Source organism: Oncorhynchus gorbuscha, linkage group LG10, assembly GCF_021184085.1.
Source record: "Oncorhynchus gorbuscha isolate QuinsamMale2020 ecotype Even-year linkage group LG10, OgorEven_v1.0, whole genome shotgun sequence".
Classification (NCBI taxonomy): Eukaryota; Metazoa; Chordata; class Actinopteri; order Salmoniformes; family Salmonidae; genus Oncorhynchus; species Oncorhynchus gorbuscha.
In genome coordinates this window covers 47,075,792-47,097,984 of record NC_060182.1, presented here as the reverse complement: position 1 = coordinate 47,097,984, position 22,193 = coordinate 47,075,792, and the positions used below count along the sequence as shown (strand labels likewise).

The window sequence follows — 22,193 nt, the reverse complement described above, 5'->3', positions numbered from 1 at the left end:
TAATAGGTATACTAAGACATGTTTTTAACATAACATTTAATGTAGAAAATAAATTAGACTATTGGCACAATCGTGGATTCAAGTTCAATCAATTTAATTTTGCAGTGCTTCAAAAGTAAATAACACAGGCTAAAAACAGAGAACACATAAAAACAACACATACAAACACATTAGAACAGCACATGTCATCGTCACTACACACACTGGACTGTACAGTGTCCCTTGGGGATTATGTTTCTATGACCCCAAGCTGGTGCAGCTTCTTTCTCTTCAAGCCAGTTTTCTCCTGGGACTCTTCGCTGGCCAATCCAAAATGGCTTAAATGTAAAGAATTGAGCCTTGGAAAGGTTGTGCCTTGGATTCTCAGACAAATGTTCTATGAAGATTTGCCATAGTGTCCATTTTAAGGCTCTCTTACGGAATATCTGGTCCTTTCTCTGAATTTCTTCGGATTTCCCAGTTATTACAGTGGAGACTTCATCTTGATGAAGGAAGCGGCTAAGTTGCACATTAGTCTTCTCTGGCTGTTATTGGGTAATGTTGTCTGAGACCTCTTTGTCGTTTTCTTCTGGACCTCTGCCTTTCATGTTGACAATTACCTGCTTCCTCTTGGCCATCATCTCAACTCTTCTTTAGATTGACTATCTCTTTGGTCCTCTCTAACAGCTTCTCTTCTGTGTCGCGCAACTTTGACCTCAATTGTGATAGTTTTCTTTCTTCTGTTCCTCTTCTTGGGTGATTCCTTTAGGGTAGATGTATTCATTCGTCCTGGTGTCTGTAGAGATGTCTCTTTTAGGAGTTGAGTTGATGGCAGGGACATTTACCTGCTGAGGTGAGAAGGGATGTGTCTTCTTGAAGATGTTGAATAATGTCTTCATTTTGCTTCTTGAACATGTTGAAGTGTATCATCTTCCTTGATGGTGTTTATGTCCAACAGCTGTCAGCTGTTTCTTTCCTCTGTGAAAACTGTGTTTTCAGACAGTTTTTTTCTTTTCATGTTGCTTCTTTGTCAGATCTTGAGTTTTGGCTTACTGACCGTGTGTGTATCCTATAGTAGAGACTGAATGGCTTACTGACCGTGTGGGTGTGTATCCTGTAGTAGAGACTGAATGGCTTACACTGTGTGTGGACATCCTATAGGATAAACTAAATGGCTTACTATGGTGTGGTGGATGTGTTAGTGTGCATGTGTAGACTTCATAACACTGTAGGGTAATGACTTCCTATAGGCACTGTATTTGACTTCTCTCTGTCCTTCCTTCTGGACTCTTCCAGCAGTTCTGGTTTGGTGTAAACCTTTTCTCTGAATTTTGTCAGCCTTCGCTAAAGCTTTCTTTTTATCACTAGCTGACTATCTGCAATTAAACATAAAGACATAAAGCAAAATATCAACAGTTAGTAAATAATATTTAACTTTAATAGTTCATTATATAAAAAAATATAGTCTATGATTAAATTCTCATTACCGAAACAGAAGTTCTCTCTACCGCAACTGGCCTTAAATTGCAGCGGTAAGTGAGAATGGTGTTGCGAAGGATGAGGAAACTTAAGATGTTTTGCTAGCAATAGCAAGGTCTGCACCTGTTGTATTCGGAACACGTGACAAATCAACTTAGATTTGATTTGAAATGACTCTTTGTGCAAGGTAGAGAACACTATCTTTTATTATGATGTTATTTTACTCAATGTTTTATATTTAAAATCATTACTGCCATTGTATTTTAATGGTTTCATGAGAATGACCAGGATAGGACATTTGATCGGAGGTTGATCTTATCAGGCATTCAGTGTTGTAGCTATGATTCACAGTATTTCTCTTACTGACACCAAGTTTGTACATTCGTACTTGAATGTTTGGCGTTCATTTGTCTGGCAAGCGAGGCTAGAGAACAAGCAGGTTGGAGCGGATCTCCTTTGCGAGTTCCATATGAGCAAATTCAACCTTAAAACCCCATAGTATTTTTATTTCTACTTTGCACATTCTTCCACTGCAAATCTACCATTCCAGTGTTTTACTTGCTATATTGTATTTACTTTGCCACCATGGCCTTTTTTTGCCTTTACCTCCCTTATCTCAGCTCATTTGCTCACATCGTATATAGACTTGTTTTATACTGTATTATTGACTGTATGTTTGTTTTACTCCATGTGTAACTGTGTCGCTTGTGTCAAACTGCTTTGCTTTATCTTGGCCAGGTCGCAATTGTAAATGAGAACTTGTTCTCAACTTGCCTACCTGGTTAAATAAAGGTGAAATAAAAAATAAATGCATAAAAATAGTCCTTCTGGCTACAGACCCTCGTGTGCAATATTGCTGCTCTGCTCTATTCAACAGCTCTTCCACTGTACAGCAGCAGACCATTAATCACCTGAATGAGGATCACCAAAAGGAACTTTGTGGCCCTGCCAGAGTACTATTTGACGTGCTGTTATTAGCACATGATGTATTGACGACCCAACTAAATTGAGTCTGCATGCTATTTTGAGCCATCTATACGAGCACAGTGGATGACATACTGTATACAGTGGCGGGTCTCTTGCGATCATGGTTGGGGTCAATTCAGTTGACTGAGGGGGAGGAAATGTATTTGACACCAACCCTGTTTACTATTTGTAACTTTGAAGAAATGTGTTCACAGGAGCATTTTCTGTCAGCGTGAATCTGGGCTGCCTACTCTATCCACATTGCTTTGTCTGATTTTTTTTTCCAGTGGGACACTGACTCTCCTCACATCTCTGTGTGCTACTGTCCCATTTGCCCCCCACAGATTGTTTTCTTTTAATTCTGACCAGACAGAGTGTTATCTGATCTGCCCTTTATCACCCCTGCTCAGTGATGCTGGTGGCAGCGCTTGGAGATTGACAAACTTCTCCTCTTCTCTTCCAATAAAAAAGTCTAGTCGTTTAGTAACGCAACACTGCCGATAGCCAATACAGCCTGGGTGATGGGGCATACTGCAGACACTGAAAGGACCCCTTTGTTGCTTGTGGTGTCGCACATTTGTACCACCTCCCTCTTTCTTCCACATCTGTGTGGCACATTTAGATGTTTAGGAGCGAGACCATCCACAGTGCAGTTGTACGAACTATGAAGAGCACAAATAAGGTGTTACCAAAGACACTCATGCTTTCACCTGCCCTGCTCTCCCATTCCATTGTATTTAAAAAATAATAATAATGCAGATGTGTGATGAGTGTCGGTCATTCATTGAAGGATGATGTGTTTGTGTGCGTCGTTCCATGTCATTTCAGCAATCCGTGACACCCACCATCTCCGATTTGTTCTGAAATCGTTCCTGTAGTTAGAAACAGAAGTTATCATTCCTGCAAAATGATTTTGTTGAAATATATAATTTGACTTCTGAGAAATTAAGCTAATTGATTGCACCCAATTTGGCTCGTTTTAATTCATAGGGTTCATATAATAATCAGTAAATATACACTGTGCCCAAAAGTATGTGGACACCTCATCGAACATCTCATTACAAAATCATGGACATTAAGTTGGAGTTGGTCCTCCCCTTTGCTGCTACAGCAGCCTCCACTCTCCTGGCAAGGCTTTCCACTAGATGTTGGAACATTGCTGTGGGGACTTGCTTCCATTCAGCCACGAGTATTAGCGAGGTTGGGCGATTAGGCCTGGCTTGCAGTCGGCATTCCAATTCATCCCAAACATGTTCAATGGAGTTGAGGTCAGGGCTCTGTGCAGGCCAGTCAAGTTCTTCCACACAGATCTCGACAAATAATTTATGTATAGACCTCGCTTTGAGCAAGGAGGCATTGTCATGCTGAAACAGGAAAGGGCCTTCCCCAAACTGTTGCCACAAAGTTGAAGCACAGAATGTCATTGTCAAATCAAATTATATTAGTCACATGCGCTGAATACAACAGGTATTCAACAGGTAACAACCTTACAATGAAATACCTACTTATGAGCCCCTAGCCCCTAACCAACAGTGCAGTTTCCCCCCCAAAATATGGATAAGAATAAGAGATTAAAGTAATAAGTAATTAAAGAGCAGCAGTAACAAATAACAATAAATACAGGGGGATGCCGGTACAGAGTCGGTGTGCAGTGGCACTGGTTCGTTTAGGCAATATGTACATGTAGGTAGAGTTATTAAAGTGACTATGCATGGATGACGACACAGAGTGGCAGTGGTGTGGAGAGGGGGGCAATGCAAATAGTCTGGGTAGTCATTTAACTAGATGTTCAGGAGTCTTATGGCTTGGGGGTAGAAGCTGTTTAGAAGTCTCTTGGACCTAAACTTGGCGCTCCGGTACCGCTTGCCATGCGGTAGCAGAGAGAACAGTATATGACTAGGGTGGCTGGAGTTTTTAACAATTTTTGGGCCTTCCTCTGACACCGCCTGGTAAAGAGGTCCTGGATGGCAGGAAGCTTGGCCCCAGGGATGTACTGGGCCATTCACACTACCCTCTGTAGTGCCTTGCGGTTGGAGGCCGAGCAGTTGCCATACCAGACAGTGATGCAAACAGTCAGGATGCTCTCAATGGTGCCGCTGTAGAACCTTTTTTGAGGATCTGAGGACCCATGGCAAATCTTTTCAGTCTCCGGAGAGGTAATAGGTTTTGTCGTGCCCACTTCACGACTGTCTTGGTGTGCTTGGACCATGTTAGTTTGTTGGTGATGTGGACACCAAGGAACTTGAAGTTCTCAACATGCTCCACTGCAGCCCTGTCAACGTGAATGGGGGCATGTTCGGTCCTCTTTTTTTCTGTAGTCCACAATCATCTCCTTTTGTCTTGATTACGTTGAGGGGTTGTTGTCCTGGCACCACACGGCCAGTTCTCTGACCACCTCCCTGTAGTCTCTTTGTCGGTGATCAGGCCTACCATTGTTGTGTCATCTGAAAATTTTATGATGTTGGAGTCATGCCTGGCCGTGCAATCATGAGTGATCAGGGAGTACAGGAGGGGACTGAGCACACACCCCTGAGAGACTCCTGTGTTGAGGATCAGCGTGGGCAATGTGTTGTTACCTACCTTTACCACCTGGGGGTGGTTCAGCAGGAAGTCCTGGATCCAGTTGCAGAGGGAGGTGTTTAGTCCCAGGGTCCTTAGTGATGAGCTCTGAGGGCAATATGGTGTTGAACGCTGAGCTGTAGTCAATGAATAGCATTCATTCATTCAGGACAGTGTGGAGTGCAATAGAGATTGCATCATCTGTGGATCTGTCTGGGCGGTATGCAAATTGGAGTGGGTCTAGGGTTACTGGGATGATGGTGTTGATCTGAACCGTGACCAGCCTTTCAAAGCAATTCATGGCTACAGACGTGAGTGCTTTGGGTCGGTAGTAAATTTAGGCAGGTTACCTTAGTATTCTTGGGCACAGGGACTCTGGTGGTCTGCTTGAAACATGTAGAGATTACAGACTCGGAGAGGTTGAAAATGTCAGTGAAGACACTTGCCAGTTGCTCACAGTACACGTCCTGGTAATCCGTCTGGCCCTGCGGCCTTGTGAATGTTGATTTGATTAAAGATCTTACTCATGTTAGCTGCGGAGAGCGTGATCGCACAGTCTTCTGGTACAGCTGGTGGTCTCATGTATGTGTCAGTATTATTTGCCTTGAAGCGAGCATAAAGTAGTCTAGTTCGTCTGGTAGGCTTGTGTCACTGGGCAGCTCTCGGCTGTGCTTCCCTTTGTAGTCTGTAATAGTTTGCAAGCCTTGCCACATCCGACGAGCATCAGAGCCGGTGTAGTACGACTCTATCTTCGTCCTTTATCGAGGCTTTGCCTGTTTGATAGTTCGTCGAAGGGCATAGCGGGATTTCTTATAAGCTTCCGGGTTAGAGTCCCACTCCTTGAAAGCGGCAGCTCTAGCCTTTAGCTCAGTGCGGATGTTGCCTGTAATCCATGGCTTCTGGTTGGGGTATGTACATATGGTCACTGTGGGGATGATGTGATCAAAGCACTTATTGATTAAACTAATGACAGATGTGGTGTACTCCTCAATGCCATTGGAGGAATCCCGGAACATATTGCAGTCTGTGCTAGCAAAACAGTCCTGTAGCTTAGCATCTGCTTCATCTGACCACTTTTTATTGATCTAGTAACGGATGCGTCCTGCTTTAATTTTAGCTTGTAAGCTAGAATCAGGAGGATTGAAGTATGGTCAGATTTGCAAAATGGAGTGTGAGGGAGTGGTTTGTATGCATCTCGGTGTGTGGAGTATAGGCGATCCAGAGTTCTTTTCCCTAAAGATCAGTGTATAGAACATTATCTTCACACAAGATCAGAAGATCAAGAAAACTGATTAGACGTGTATCAGATTGCATAGTAAATCTCAGATTCTCAGAACAGGAGTTAAGAAAAGCATGGAACGCCTGGAGCTGTTTTGCATCACCCTCCATAGAACAAAATTATCATCAATATACCGTTTCCAAATAATGATGTGAGGCAAGAAAACATTTTTGAGAGGATTGAAAATAGACTGTTTCTCCATGTAACCCACATACAAATTAGCATAGTTAGGAGCCATGGGGATCCCATAGCAGTCCCTTTAGTCGGAATAAAGAAATAATTTAGAAACATGAAATAGTTATGCGTGAGTACTATTTCAGCCAATGTCATAATGCATGCACTGGAAGGTAGTTCATTAGGGTCACGTTGCAGAATAAAATGTTCCATAGCTTCAATACTGCCCTCGTGTGGAATATTAGTGTATAATGACTCAATCAAAAGTAACTAACAAGGTATTCTCAGGGAGAGTATCAAGAGATTCAATGATAGAGATCATACTGCTGGTGACCTTTACAAAGGAGGGTAGCTGTTCTGCGGGTTGTCTAATAAAAAAAGTTAACAAAAGTAGATAGAGGGGCCGTTACTGCATCAATGCCCGCTACAATAGGGGCCGTTACTGCATCAATGCCCGCTACAATAGGGCGCCCTGGAGGTTGTGTAACATTCTTGTGTAATTTCGGCAAAGTATAGAAAGTGTCAATTTTAGGGTGTTGAATAGCCAAAAAAGCATGTTCATTTTTGGTTATCTGACCTGCAGTGTTTGTGATACCCTGATGAAGACAGCTTGGCTGTCGAAACGTTGGTATTACATTTTTGCATCTGAGCTCCAAGAGTGTGCGGCTCTCTTTTATTTTCAAGTTTCTACTCCGCTAGCCAGCACCTCGTCTTAATAGGTGTGCGTTTCTTTTTCTCCTGGCATCCACCAAATGCAGATTTGTCCATCGGACTGCCAGATGGTGAAGTGTGATTCATCACTCAAGGGAACCCGTTGTGCGTAGTGATCTTAGGCTTGTGTGCGGCTGTTGGAAATCCATTTCATGAAGCTCCCGTCGAACAGTTCTTGTGCAGATGTTGTTTCCAGAGGCAGTTCGGAACTCGGTAGTGAGTGTTGCAACCAAGGACAGAATTTTTACGTGTTTCAGCACTCTGTTGTTCGGTGAGCTTGTGTGGCCTACCACTTCGCAGCTGAGCCGTTGCTGCTCCTAGATATTTCCACTTCACAGTAACAGCACTTACAGTTGACCGGGGCAGCTCCAGCAGGGCAGAAACTTGATGAACTGACTTGTTGGAAAAGTGGCATCCTGTGACAGTGCCATGTTGAAAGTCACTGATTTGGAGAAGTGCAATATGTGCCATGTAAGAAAGCTAACGTTTAAGTTCCTTCCTCAGAACATGAGAACAAATGAAAGCTGGTGGTTCCTTTTTAACGTTGAGTTTTCAATATTCCCCGGTAAGAAGTTTTAGGTTGTAGTTATTATAGGAATTATAGCACCATTTCTCTCTCTACAATTTGTATTTCATATACCTCTGACTATTGAATGTTCTTATAGGTACTTTAGTGTTGCCAGTATAACAGTATAGCTTCCGAACCAGGAACACATTGACAACAGCCACCCTCGAAGCAGTGTTTCCCATCGCTCCACAAAAGCCGCGTCCCTTACAGAGCAAGGGGAAGAACTACTCCAAGTCTGAGCGAGTGACGTTTGAAACGCTATTGGCGCGCACCCCGCTAACTAGCTAGCCATTTCACATCGGTTACACCAGCCTAATCTCGGGAGTTGATAGGCTTGAAGTCATAAACAGCGCAATGCTTGAAGCATTTTCACGCTTCGTAGCCAGATTATCTATATGTAACACCATTGAGTTACACAATACATGTTTAAATACTTTAGGGTGATTTTTAAATGAAGTGTGAAAATGCTAATATAGGTACCATTAACTTGCATTGGATTTGTGCCACAAATGTTAAAGTTAGCATTTGAAACAGTGACTGCTGTCGAACCTAGTCAATAGCCTGCTTACAGGGTAAGGAAACCAATATATAATTTTGTCATTTGGGTGAACTCTCCCTTTTAACTTTGAGCTGGTGGGGTATCTTTAAAAAAATGTAATCTCCTAATAGCAAAAACTGAAAGCACGAACCACTGCTTTTAATCAGGGCAAGGTGACTGGTAACATGACCGAATACAAATAGTGCAGCTATTCCCTCCGCAAGGCCATCAAACAAGCTAAGCGTCAGTACAGAGACAAAGTAGAATCTCAATTCAACGGCTCAGACACGAGGCATGTGGCAGGGTCTACAGTCAATCACGGACTACAAGAAGAAAACCAGCCCAGTCACGGACCAGGATGTCTTGCTCCCAGGCAGACTAAGTAACTTTTTTGCCCGCTTTGAGGACAATACAGTGCCACTGACATGGCCTGCAACGAAAACATGCGGACTCTCCTTCACTGCAGCCGAGGTGAGTAAGACATTTAAACGTGTTAACCCTCGCAAGGCTGCAGGCCCAGACTGCATCCCCAGCCGCGCCCTCAGAGCATGCGCAGACCAGCTGGCCAGTGTGTTTACGGACATATTCAATCAATCCCTATACCAGTCTGCTGTTCCCACATGCTTCAAGAGAGCCACCATTGTTCCTGTTCCCAAGAAAGCTAAGGTAACTGAGCTAAACGACTACCGCCCCGTAGCACTCACTTCCGTCATCATGAAGTGCTTTGAGAGACTAGTCAAGGACCATATCACCTCCACCCTACCTGACACCTTAGACCCACTCCAATTTGCTTACTTCCCAAATAGGTCCAAATAGACCCTGGGTCTCGACCCCGCCCTGTGCAACTGGGTACTGGACTTCCTGACGAGCCGCCCCCAGGTGGTGAGGGTAGGCAACAACACCTCCACCCCGCTGATCCTCAACACGGGGGCCCCACAAGGGTGCGTTCTGAGCCCTCTCCTGTACTCCCTGTTCACCCACGACTGCGTGGCCATGCACGCCTCCAACTCAATCATCAAGTTTGCGGACGACACAACAGTGGTAGGCTGGATTACCAACAACGACGAGAAGGCCTACAGGGAGGAGGTGAGGGCCCTCTGAGTGTGGTGTCCGGAAAATAACCTCACACTCAACGTCAACAAAACTAAGGAGATGATTGTGGACTTCAGGAAACAGCAGAGGGAACATCCCCCTATCCACATCGATGGAACAGTAGTGGAGAGGGTAGCAAGATTTAAGTTCCTCGGCATACACATCACAGACAAACTGAATTGGTCCACTCACACAGACAGCATCGTGAAGAAGGCGCAGCGCCTCTTCAACCTCAGGAGGCTGAAGAAATTCGGCTTGTCACCAAAATCACTCACAAACTTCTACAGATGCACAATCGAGAGCATCCTGGCGGGCTGTATCACCGCCTGGTACGGCAACTGCTCCGCCCACAACCGTAAGGCTCTCCAGAGGGTAGTGAGGTCTGCACAACGCATCACCGGGGACAAACTACCTGCCCTCCAGGACAGCTACACCACCCGATGTTACAGGAAGGCCATAAAGATCGTCAAGGACAACAACCACCCGAACCACTGCCTGTTCACCCCGCTATCATCCAGAAGGCGAGGTCAGTACAGGTGCATCAAAGCTGGGACCGAGAGACTGGAAAAACAACTTCTATCTCAAGGCCATCACTAACATTGAGTGGCTGCTGCCAACACACTGACACTGACACTGACCCAACTCAACTCCAGTTACTTCAATAATGGGAATTGATGGGAAATGATGTAAAATATATCACTAGCCACTTTAAACAATGCTACCTTATATAATGTTACATACCCTACATTATTCATCTCATATGCATACGTATATACTGTACTCTATATCATCGACTGCATCCTTATGTAATACATGTATCACTAGCCACTTTAACTATGCCACTTTGTTTACATACTCATCTCATATGTATATACTGTACTCGATACCATCTACTGTATCTTGCCTATGCCGTTCTGTACCATCACTCATTCATATATCTTTATGTACATATTCTTTATCCCCTTACACTTGTGTGTATAAGACAGTAGTTTTGGAATTGTTAGTTAGATTACTTGTTGGTTATTACTGTTAGTTCTCTCACGTCACCCCGCTCCTCCGCTCTCTCCACTGGCTTCCAGTTGAAGCTCGCATCCGCTACAAGACCATGGTGCTTGCCTACGGAGCTGTGAGGGGAACGGCACCTCAGTACCTCCAGGCTCTGATCAGGCCCTACACCCAAATAAGGGCACTGCGTTCATCCACCTCTGGCCTGCTCGCCTCCCTACCACTGAGGAAGTACAGTTCCCGCTCAGCCCAGTCAAAACTGTTCGCTGCTCTGGCTCCCCAATGGTGGAACAAACTCCCTCACGACGCCAGGACAGCGGAGTCAATCACCACCTTCCGGAGACACCTGAAAACCCACCTCTTTAAGGAATACCTAGGATAGGATAAAGTAATCCTTCTCACCCCCCCCCCTTAAAAGATTTAGATGCACTATTGTAAAGTGGCTGTTCCACTGGATGTCATAAGGTGAATGCACCAATTTGTAAGTCGCTCTGGATAAGAGCGTCTGCTAAATGACTTAAATGTAAATGTAATTACTGCATTGTCGGAACTAGAAGCACAAGCATTTCGCTACACTCGCATTAACATCTGCTAACCATGTGTATGTGACAAATAAAATTTGGTTTGATCTAGTGGTCAGAATCTGGTAATATCAGGATGTAGGATAGAACATGAACTTCAATGACTAATTCCGCTGAACAGGGGAAAAAAATGTTTACTGGGAATAGGTGACATAAGATGAGGAAGCAATACGCCGAGCTACAGCTCCATACTACTTGTCAGACCCTGACAACTGATACTAAATACTCGTTGTCAGGAATGCTAATAACTGTTTCTAACAACAAACGATTTCAGAAAAGTCTTTACTGGTGCGTGTCAATCCTTTTTCTTGTTCAGTTTGAGGTGGAACGACCCTGCTCTGTCACTGTGGCTAGGAATGGGAAGGTGTAAAAGGCAGTTGAGAGATCTGTTTTCCACGTTGGTGTTATTTCCCCATCTTCAGACTTTCTCTTTAGGTTTCATTAGTTGTCATTAACAATCTCAGTTATTGTAAGTGCTGCTAAAAAAACAATATCCAGACACCGCTCCTACGTTGTCAAGCTATGAGTAGAAGTTTCGAGTCAGACAAACCGAGAGGAGACTGGACAGGGAAAGAGAGAGAGAGAGACTGAGGAGGCACGCTTTCCCACATCTCTTTTTCTTCTCTCTTGTCAGAATTTGAGTGGCGGCTCAACATTTCTCCAGGGAGACGGTTCCCCACATACGTTGGTTTGAATGGCTTCTGTAGCAAAGACCTACAGTATACAGTAGTTACATTCATACAGATTCCCCGATACCTGTAAGGTACTGAGGCAAAGGTAAACAAGGGTGTAGCACATTTGGGTCTTCATTCTTGCACTGTGTGCGTCTGCGTGAGACCAGGATATTCACCCCCAACCTTAACCTTAAAAACTAAAGTAAACTTACAGCCTATTGCTGTAAACAAACCTATGACAGTAAGACCGGACTTGAACCAGCATCTTTGTATTTCCTCTACTACCCATGCAGGCCTTTTTGCACAGAATCCGACAAACTGCAGAGGAGCAACAGTGTCTGTCACCTGAGCATGTCAAGGTAAATATGACCTTTGCCTTTTTTTAAACCGTTAGGATTATCCTGTAGATGTTTGGGCCATAATCACCTTGTAATCTCTTCTGCACAGAGAAAAGTGTATTGTGGCACTGTAACGCTTTGATAATAGTAAACATTGACATGCTTTATAAGATACTGACCTTGGGTGAGTATGTGTGTCACAATTCTGAATACAAAGTGAAGCGTTGAAATGACTGAAGTACTGGGAGTGTATGTGTCTGCTACCACAGACCCTGTTTTCCAACATCGAGTCCATCCTGGACGTTCACAAAGAGGTTCTGTCTGCAGTGGAGGCCAGCCTGCAGCCGGAGCCGCAGCCTGGGCACGGCCTTGGACACGTCTTCCTCCAGTTTGTGAGTGACACACACGTGTATACACACACAGAGACCGGCATTATCATAAACACAGTCACACACACACACACACACACACACACACACACACACACACACACACACACACACACACACACACACACACACACACACACACACACACACACACACACAGAGACCGGCATGATCATAAACACAGTCTCTCTCACACAAACACACACACACACATACAGTCAGCTCTACTTGTTGAGGATTAACCTTCAAGATGGCTGAGAATGTAAAAGCCCTCCAACTGTCTCTTTCACATAATATACCCAATCCACCCCCCCCCGCCACCTATTTCACTCCCCCAGCCCCTCAAAAAGCCTGTATCCTGTTAACCAGAAAGACCCCTATATCTGGGGTGGCAGGTAGCCTAGTGGTTAGATCATTGGACTAGTAACTGAAAGGTTGCAAGATCGAATCCCTGAGCTGACAAGGTAAAAATCTGTTGTTCTGCCCTTGAACAAGGCAGTTAACCCACTGTTCCTAGGCCATCATTGAAAATAAGAATTTGTTCTTATCTGACTTGCCTAATTAAATCAGATGCAATATCTGTTGCCTGCCAGCCCTATGCAAGGCCCCTGTCACTGGCATCAAATCAAAATGTATATGTCAAATTTGCCGAACAGGTGAATACAACCTTACGGTGAGATGCTTACTTACATCCCCTTCAGCAGATTTATTTCCTTCTCTTCCTCCCTCCTCCTTATCCCACCCTTTTTGAACTAATTTGGCCCTTGGGGACAACCAATAAGTGCCTTTGTTGGGGGAAGAGAGAGTGTCAGTCATCAATGGGACAAGTCACGGACACACTGAGGGGACTTTGTAGAATAAGAGACATTGAAAGGAACATTCATTCAGTTGACGGAAAGTATGCTGTAAATGGTGTTTGTTCAAAGGGAAAGCTCCTGTAGTCAAAACAGAAATCGGTCAGTATTATCATTGTTTGTTGTATCAATTGAACGGATTTCGAAATGCCTTAAACTTAATTTACATTTACATTTAAGTCATTTAGCAGACGCTCTTATCCAGAGCGACTTACAAACTTCTCAATTAACATCTTTCAACTTCAGAATTTCAATGATTGAGAGACTCACCTGTCATTTTTTTTTTACCCAACTAAAATATTCTATAATAAGGTTTTTCAATAAGTTATAGTAAATTGGGCTGTGTAGTAGTACCTGAGAAAGTTAGAGGCATCCCAAGTATTCCACATATGGGGCTTTGGTTTACAAAACGGATGGCACTGTGATAAGACTACATCCAGTTTGCTGAGTAGAGTGTTGGAGGCTATTTTATAGATGACATCACCAAAATCAAGGATCGGTAGGATGGTCAGTTTTACGAGGGTATGTTTAGCAGCATGAGTGAAGGATGCTTTGTTGCGAAATAGGAAGCCAATTCTAGATTAAATTTTTTATTGGAGATGCTTAATGTGAGTCTGGAAGGAGAGTTTACAGTCTAGCCAGACACCTAGGTATTTGTAGTTATCCACGCATGTATGCTAAGTCAGAGCCATCCAGAGTAGTGATGCTGGATGGGCGGGCAGATGCAGGCAATGATCGGTTGAATAGCATGCATTTAGTTTTTTTTTAGTTTAAGAGCAGTTGGAGGCCACAGAAGGAGAGTTGTATTGCATTGAAGCTCGTCTGGAAGTTAGTTAACACTGTCCAAAGAAGGGCCAGACGTATACATAATGGTGTCGTCTGCGTAGAGGTGGATTAGAGAATCCTCAGCAGCAGGAGCAACATCATTGCTGTATACAGGGAAAAGAGTCGGCCCGACAATTGAACCCTGTGGCACCCCCATAGAGACTGCCAGAGGTCCGGACAACAGGCCCTCCGATTTGACACACTGAGCTCTATCGGAGAAGTAGTTGGTGAACAAGGCGAGGCAATCATTTGAGAAACCAAGGCTATTGAGTCTGCCAATAAGAATGTGGTGATTGACAGAGTCGAAAGCCTTGGCCAGGTCGATGAGTACAGCTGCACAGTAATGTCTCTTATCGATGGCGGTTATGATATCATTAAGGACCCTGAGCATGGCTGAGGTGCACCCATGACCAGCTCGGAAACCAGATTGCATAGCGGAGAAGGTACGATGTGATTCAAAATGGTCAGTAATCTGTTTGTTAACTTGGCTTTCGAATACCTTTGAGATGTAGGATAGATATAGGTCTGTAGTGTCAGGATTTGGCCAGGGTTGTTCCGGTTTTTGGTCATTAGATGCCCCATTGTGCCTTTTGACCTTTTGTTTTCCCTTGATCCCCATTATTATTTGCACCTGTGCCTCGTTTCCCCTGATTGTATTTAAACCCTTAGTTTTCCTCTGTTCTTTGCTCTGTGTTTGTATGTTAGCACCCAGCCCTAGTACTCTGTGAACTCTTGTTGATCCCGGTGGACTCTCTTGTGGAATTCTGTTTCTTGTTTGTTTGTTTTTTGAGTATCTTTTGAGGCTTTTTGTGCTTTACATTTACATTTAAGTCATTTAGCAGACGCTCTTATCCAGAGCTTACAAATTACCTTCCACCTTGTGGATTTACCTTTTTTGTCTTGGAGGATTACCTTTGTTCTTGTAGGATTCCTTTTGAGGTTGTGGAGTTACATGTTTTCCTGAAGAACTTCACTTTTTACTTCATTAAATACACCGTCTCAAGTACTGCTGTGTCTGCCTCATCTTCTGGGTTCTGCAGACTATTCGTGGCTCAGTTGGTTAAGTGACTGTTTCTCACTCCGGAGACCCGGGTTCGTAACCGGGTCCTGACATGTAGCAGGTTCATTGATAAATTGTGTGAGATTGAGGGCATCAAGCTTAGATTGTAGGATGGCCGGGGTGTTAAGCTCAGAATGTAGATGGGGGGCAATCAAATCACATGGTGTCGAGGGTATAGCTGGGGGCAGAGGGTGGTCTATAGCAAGCGGCAACAGTGAGAGACTTGTTTCTGGAAAGGTACATTTTTAGAAGTAGAAGCTCAAATTGTTTGGGTACAGACCTGGATAGTAAGACAACTTTTCAGGTTATCTTTGCAGTAAATTGCAACACCGCCCCCTTTGGCAGTTCTATCTTGTCTGAAAATGTTATAGTTAGGAATGGAAATTTCAAGGTTTTTGGTGGTCTTCCTAAGCCAGGATTCAGACACAGCTAGGACATCCGGATTGGTGGAGTGTGCTAGGGCAGTGAATAAAACAAACTTAGGGAGGAGGCTTCTAATGTTAACATGCACGAAACCAAGGCTTTTACGGTTGCAGAAGTCAACAAATGAGAGAGCCTGGGGGATGGGAGTGGAGGTAGACACTGCAGGGCCTGGATTAACCTCTACATCACCAGAGGAACAGAGGAGGAGTAGGATAAGGGTATGGCTAAAGGCTAACAGAACTGAACGCCTAGTATGTTCAGAACAGAGAGTAAAAGGAGCAGATTTCTGGGCACGGTAGAATATATTCAAGGCATAACGTACAGACAAAGGTTTAGTAGGATGTGAATACAGTGGGGGTAAACCTGTACATATAGTGATAATGAAAGAGATATTGTCTCAAGAAATAGCATTTAAACCAGGTGATGTCACTGCGTGTGTGGGAGGTGGAACTAAATTGTTAGCCGAGGTGTGTTGAGCAGTGCTAGAGGCTCTACAGTGAAATAAAACTATAGTTACAAACCAGTACAGCAATCGACATGGCATGGTGAAGTTAGGGAAAGGCATGCGTAGCCGGGTGATCATACAAGTCCAGTGCGTGGCTTCAGGCAGCTAGCGGAATGGGGCTAGCAGGCTAACAGAAAGGCCTTAGAGGGATGACGCGACGGAGGAAAGTCTGTTGTGGCCCCCTCGTGCAGTTACATGAGCGGACGGATCAGCAGGGCTCCGTGTGGTAAACCTGGCCAATTGGCAAAATATGTATAGGGTCGCCGAAGAAATATGTCCGAAGGGCCTCTTAAGCCAACAGTCCAATGTGCTTTAGATAGCTAGCAGGCCGCAGATTAGCGGCTGTGCATTCAGGGGTCGTTAGCTACTATAATTCCAGGTGAAAAAAAAATATATCATAATAAAAATGTCATAAAAAAATAGATTCAGAGCTTGTGGTAGGAATCTGGAGATATGGAGAAGAATAAGTCCGACTAACTCTGGTTTGAGCCGCGCTGTACAGACTGGCGAGAGTTGTCCGGGATAAAGGTAGCTGATGACCGCTAGCAAAGGATAGCTGACTGCTAGCTAGTGGCTTCGGAATGTATTCGATGTGCCTCGTAAGCCAACAGTCCGTTGTGCTCTAGACAGCTAGCATTCAGGGGACGTTAGCTGCGAAGGTCGGAAGGTGAGAAGGTTCAGAGCTTGCGATAGGAATCCGGGGATATGGAGAGAAAAAAAATAGGCAAAGAGGCACTGAGTTTGAAGGTAGGCCTTGATATACATCCACAGGTATACCTCCAATTGACTCAAATGTTGTCAATTAGCCCATCTGAAGCTTCTAAAGTCATGACATAATTTTCTGGAATTTTCCAAACTGTTTAAAGGCACAGTCAACTTAGTGTATGTAAACTTCTGACTCCCTGGAATTGTGATACAGTGAATTATAATTGAAATAATCTGTCTGTAAACAATTGTTGGAAAACTTACCCATCAAATCAAAATGTATTTTTTTACATACACGTGGTTAGCAGATGTTAATGCGAGTATAGGAAAATGCTTGTGCTTCTTGTTCCGACCATGCAATAATAACTAACAATTTCACAACAACTACCTTATACACCCAAGTGTAAAGGAATGAATAAGAAAATGTAAATAACAATATATGAATGAGCGATGGCCGAACGGCATAGGCAAGATGCAGTAGATAGTATAGAGTTCAGTATATACTATTTTTCATAAAATTGTACAGTTATCTTAGCTAGCTGAATTGCTAGCAGAATTGTTTACTTGTTGCTAAGCAGTTGCTAGGGACTCTCCTGGAAGAAGCTAGCTAGCTTACAAAGAATAACAACAAAAAATATCTAGTTAACAGAAGAAAGGAAGACAAAATAAGGACAAAAGAAGGACAGAAGAAAAAGGAAAAGAAAGAGGACAACATAGTGAAACAGTCAGCACTTCTATTGCAACTTGTATTTCGTCGTCCTAACGTAGTCTACACTGCTATCTGCCCAGCAGCTAGCCAGCTAGCATACGTCCACCGTCTACCGAATAGCAGCACTGTAGAAACTATTACACTCAACTGAACGACTTGATTAGTGTAGTGTTAGCTAGCTACATAGTTGTCTTTGCTGTCTTCGTATCCAAGATAATTGTGTAGTTTAGAGCGTGTAGTCTTAGAGTGATTATCTTAATTTACTGAGGTTAGCTAGCCAGCTATTTGTCGTCCTTAACGTAGGAGACACTGCTACGTCTACTGAATAGAACTTCCGCACTCAACAACCCGGTCGCATTCCGCTTCGCTCCACAGGTAGTATCACATTTTTCATTTCATTTCATTACAGCACAACGGTTTGATTTGTTTGATCGTAGCTAGCTACATAGCTAGCTACATAGCCGTCTGTGTATCAAAGATAATTGTTGTCGTTCTTTTAACGCAACGTAACGTAATCAACACTGCCAGCTAGCCCCCGAATAGCAGCACTGTAGAAACTATTACACTCAACGGAACAACTTGATTAGTGTAGTGTCAACAATGCAGCCACTGCCAGCTAGCCTATAAAATCAACAACGCAGCCACTGCCAGCTAGCCTACTTCAGCAGTACTGTATCATTTTAATCATTTTAGTCAATAAGATTCTTGCTACGTAAGCTTAACTTTCTGAACATTTGAGACGTGTAGTCCACTTGTCATTCCAATCTCCTTGCATTAGCGTAGCCTCTTCTGTAGCCTGTCAACTATGTGTCTGTCTATCCCTGTTCTCTCCTCTCTGCACAGACCATACAAACGCTCCACACCGCGTGGCCGCTGCCACCCTAATCTGGTGGTCCCAGCGCGCACGACCCACGTGGAGTTCCAGGTCTCCGGTAGCCTCTGGAACTGCCGATCTGCAGCCAACAAGGCAGAGTTCATCTCAGCCTATGCCTCCCTCCAGTCCCTCGACTTCTTGGCACTGACAGAAACATGGATCACCACAGATAACACTGCTACTCCTACTGCTCTCTCTTCGTCCGCCCACGTGTTCTCGCACACCCCGAGAGCTTCTGATCAGCGGGGTGGTGGCATCGGGATCCTTATCTCTCCCAAGTGGTCATTCTCTCTTTCTCCCCTTACCCATCTGTCTATCGCCTCCTTTGAATTTCATGCTGTCACAGTTACCAGCCCTTTCAAGCTTAACATCCTTATCATTTATCGCCCTCCAGGTCCCCTCGGAGAGTTCATCAATGAGCTTGATGCCTTGATAAGCTCCTTTCCTGAGGACGGCTCACCTCTCACAGTTCTGGGCGACTTTAACCTCCCCACGTCTACCTTTGACTCATTCCTCTCTGCCTCCTTCTTTCCACTCCTCTCCTCTTTTGACCTCACCCTCTCACCTTCCCCCTACTCACAAGGCAGGCAATACGCTCGACCTCATCTTTACTAGATGCTGTTTTTCCACTAACCTCATTGCAACTCCCCTCCAAGTCTCCGACCACTACCTTGTATCCTTTTCCCTCTCGCTCTCATCCAACACTTCCCACACTGCCCCTACTCGGATGGTATCGCGCCGTCCCAACCTTCGCTCTCTCTCCCCCGCTACTCTCTCCTCTTCCATCCTATCATCTCTTCCCTCTGCTCAAACCTTCTCCAACCTATCTCCTGATTCTGCCTCCTCAACCCTCCTCTCCTCCCTTTCTGCATCCTTTGACTCTCTATGTCCCCTATCTTCCAGGCCGGCTCGGTCCTCCCCTCCCGCTCCGTGGCTTGACGACTCATTGCGAGCTCACAGAACAGGGCTCCGGGCAGCCGAGCGGAAATGGAGGAAAACTCGCCTCCCTGCGGACCTGGCATCCTTTCACTCCCTCCTCTCTACATTTTCCTCCTCTGTCTCTGCTGCTAAAGCAACTTTCTACCACTCTAAATTCCAAGCATCTGCCTCTAACCCTAAGAAGCTCTTTGCCACCTTCTCCTCCCTCCTGAATCCTCCTCCCCCTCCCCCCCCTCCTCCCTCTCTGCAGATGACTTCGTCAACCATTTTGAAAAGAAGGTCGACGACATCCGATCCTCGTTTGCTAAGTCAAACGACACCGCTGGTTCTGCTCACAGTGCCCTACCCTGTGCTCTGACCTCTTTCTCCCTCTCTCTCCAGATGAAATCTCGCGTCTTGTGACGGCCGGCCGCCCAACAACCTGCCCGCTTGACCCTATCCCCTCCTCTCTTCTCCAGACCATTTCCGGAGACCTTCTCCCTTACCTCACCTCGCTCATCAACTTATCCCTGACCGCTGGCTACGTCCCTTCCGTCTTCAAGAGAGCGAGAGTTGCACCCCTTCTGAAAAAACCTACACTCGATCCCTCCGATGTCAACAACTACAGACCAGTATCCCTTCTTTCTTTTCTCTCCAAAACTCTTGAACGTGCCGTCCTTGGTCAGCTCTCCCGCTATCTCTCTCAGAATGACCTTCTTGATCCAAATCAGTCAGGTTTCAAGACTAGTCATTCAACTGAGACTGCTCTTCTCTGTATCACGGAGGCGCTCCGCACCGCTAAAGCTAACTCTCTCTCCTCTGCTCTCATCCTTCTAGACCTATCGGCTGCCTTCGATACTGTGAACCATCAGATCCTCCTCTCCACCCTCTCCGAGTTGGGCATCTCCGGCGTGGCCCACGCTTGGATTGCGTCCTACCTGACAGGTCGCTCCTACCAGGTGGCGTGGCGAGAATCTGTCTCCTCACCATGCGCTCTCACCACTGGTGTCCCCCAGGGCTCTGTTCTAGGCCCTCTCCTATTCTCGCTATACACCAAGTCACTTGGCTCTGTCATAACCTCACATGGTCTCTCCTATCATTGCTATGCAGACGACACACAATTAATCTTCTCCTTTCCCCCTTCTGATGACCAGGTGGCGAATCGCATCTCTGCATGTCTGGCAGACATATCAGTGTGGATGACGGATCACCACCTCAAGCTGAACTTCGGCAAGACGGAGCTGCTCTTCCTCCCGGGGAAGGACTGCCCGTTCCATGATCTCGCCATCACGGTTGACAACTCCATTGTGTCCTCCTCCCAGAGTGCTAAGAACCTTGGCGTGATCCTGGACAACACCCTGTCGTTCTCAACTAACATCAAGGCGGTGGCCCGTTCCTGTAGGTTCATGCTCTACAACATCCGCAGAGTACGACCCTGCCTCACACAGGAAGCGGCGCAGGTCCTAATCCAGGCACTTGTCATCTCCCGTCTGGATTACTGCAACTCGCTGTTGGCTGGGCTCCCTGCCTGTGCCATTAAACCCCTACAACTCATCCAGAACGCCGCAGCCCGTCTAGTGTTCAACCTTCCCAAGTTCTCTCACGTCACCCCGCTCCTCCGCTCTCTCCACTGGCTTCCAGTTGAAGCTCGCATCCGCTACAAGACCATGGTGCTTGCCTACGGAGCTGTGAGGGGAACGGCACCTCAGTACCTCCAGGCTCTGATCAGGCCCTACACCCAAATAAGGGCACTGCGTTCATCCACCTCTGGCCTGCTCGCCTCCCTACCACTGAGGAAGTACAGTTCCCGCTCAGCCCAGTCAAAACTGTTCGCTGCTCTGGCTCCCCAATGGTGGAACAAACTCCCTCACGACGCCAGGACAGCGGAGTCAATCACCACCTTCCGGAGACACCTGAAACCCCACCTCTTTAAGGAATACCTAGGATAGGATAAAGTAATCCTTCTCACCCCCCTTAAAATATGTAGATGCACTATTGTAAAGTGGCTGTTCCACTGGATGTCATAAGGTGAATGCACCAATTTGTAAGTCGCTCTGGATAAGAGCGTCTGCTAAATGACTTAAATGTAAATGTAAATATACATATGAGATGAGTAATGTAGGGTATGTAAACATTATATAAAGTGGCATTGTTTAAAGTGGCTAGTGATACGTTTATTACATACTTTTTTATTATTAAAGTGGCTAGAAATGAGTCAGTATGTTGACAGCAGCCACTCAATGTTTAGTTATGGCTGTTTAACAGTCTGATGGCCTTGAGATAGAAGCTGATTTTCAGTCTCCGACAGGATGTTCTCGATTGTGTATCTGTAGAAGTTTGTGTGTTTTTGGTGACAAGACGAATTTCTACATCCTCCTGAGGTTGAAGAGGTGCTGTTGCCGCCTTCGTCACCACGCTGTCTGTGTGGGTGGACCATTTCATTGATGTGTACGCCGAGGAACTTAAAACTTTCCACCTTCTCCACTGCTCTCCCGTCGATGTGGATAGGTGGGTGCTCCCTCTGTTGTTTCCTGAAGTCCACGATCATCTCCTTTTTGTTTTGTTGACGTGTGAGATTATTTCCTGACACCACACTCCGAGGGCCCTCACCCCCTCCCTGTAGGCCGTATCGTTGTTGTTGGTAATCAAGCCTACCAATCTAGTGTCGTCTGCAAACTTGATGATTGAGTTGGAGGCGTACATGGCCACGCAGTCATGGGTGAACAGGGAGTACAGGAGAGGGCTGAGAACGCACCCTTGTGGGGCCCCAGTGTCGAGGATCAGCTGGGTGGAAATGTTGTTTCCTTCCCTCACCTCCTGGGGGCAGTCCGTCAGGAAGTTCAGGACCCAGTTGCACAGGGCGGGGTCGAGACCCAGGGCCTCTAGCTTAATTACGACGTTGGAGGGGACTACGGTGTTAAATGCTGAGCTGTAGTCGATGAACAGCATTCTTACATAGGTGTTCCTCTTGTCCAGATGGGTTAGGGC

At 45.4% G+C, this 22,193-nt stretch overlaps 1 protein-coding gene across 1 annotated transcript in view; it reads left to right on the top strand.

Moving 5' to 3' along the window:
- LOC124046193 (phosphatidylinositol 3,4,5-trisphosphate-dependent Rac exchanger 1 protein-like) overlaps nucleotides 1-22,193 on the top strand; it is a 147,673-nt gene that overhangs the window by 18,104 nt on the left and 107,376 nt on the right. Inside the window, exons 2-3 of the mRNA XM_046366302.1 lie at nucleotides 11,899-11,964; nucleotides 12,213-12,335. Of these exons, the coding sequence (XP_046222258.1) occupies nucleotides 11,899-11,964; nucleotides 12,213-12,335 (189 nt within the window). The remainder of the gene's footprint in view (nucleotides 1-11,898; nucleotides 11,965-12,212; nucleotides 12,336-22,193) is intronic.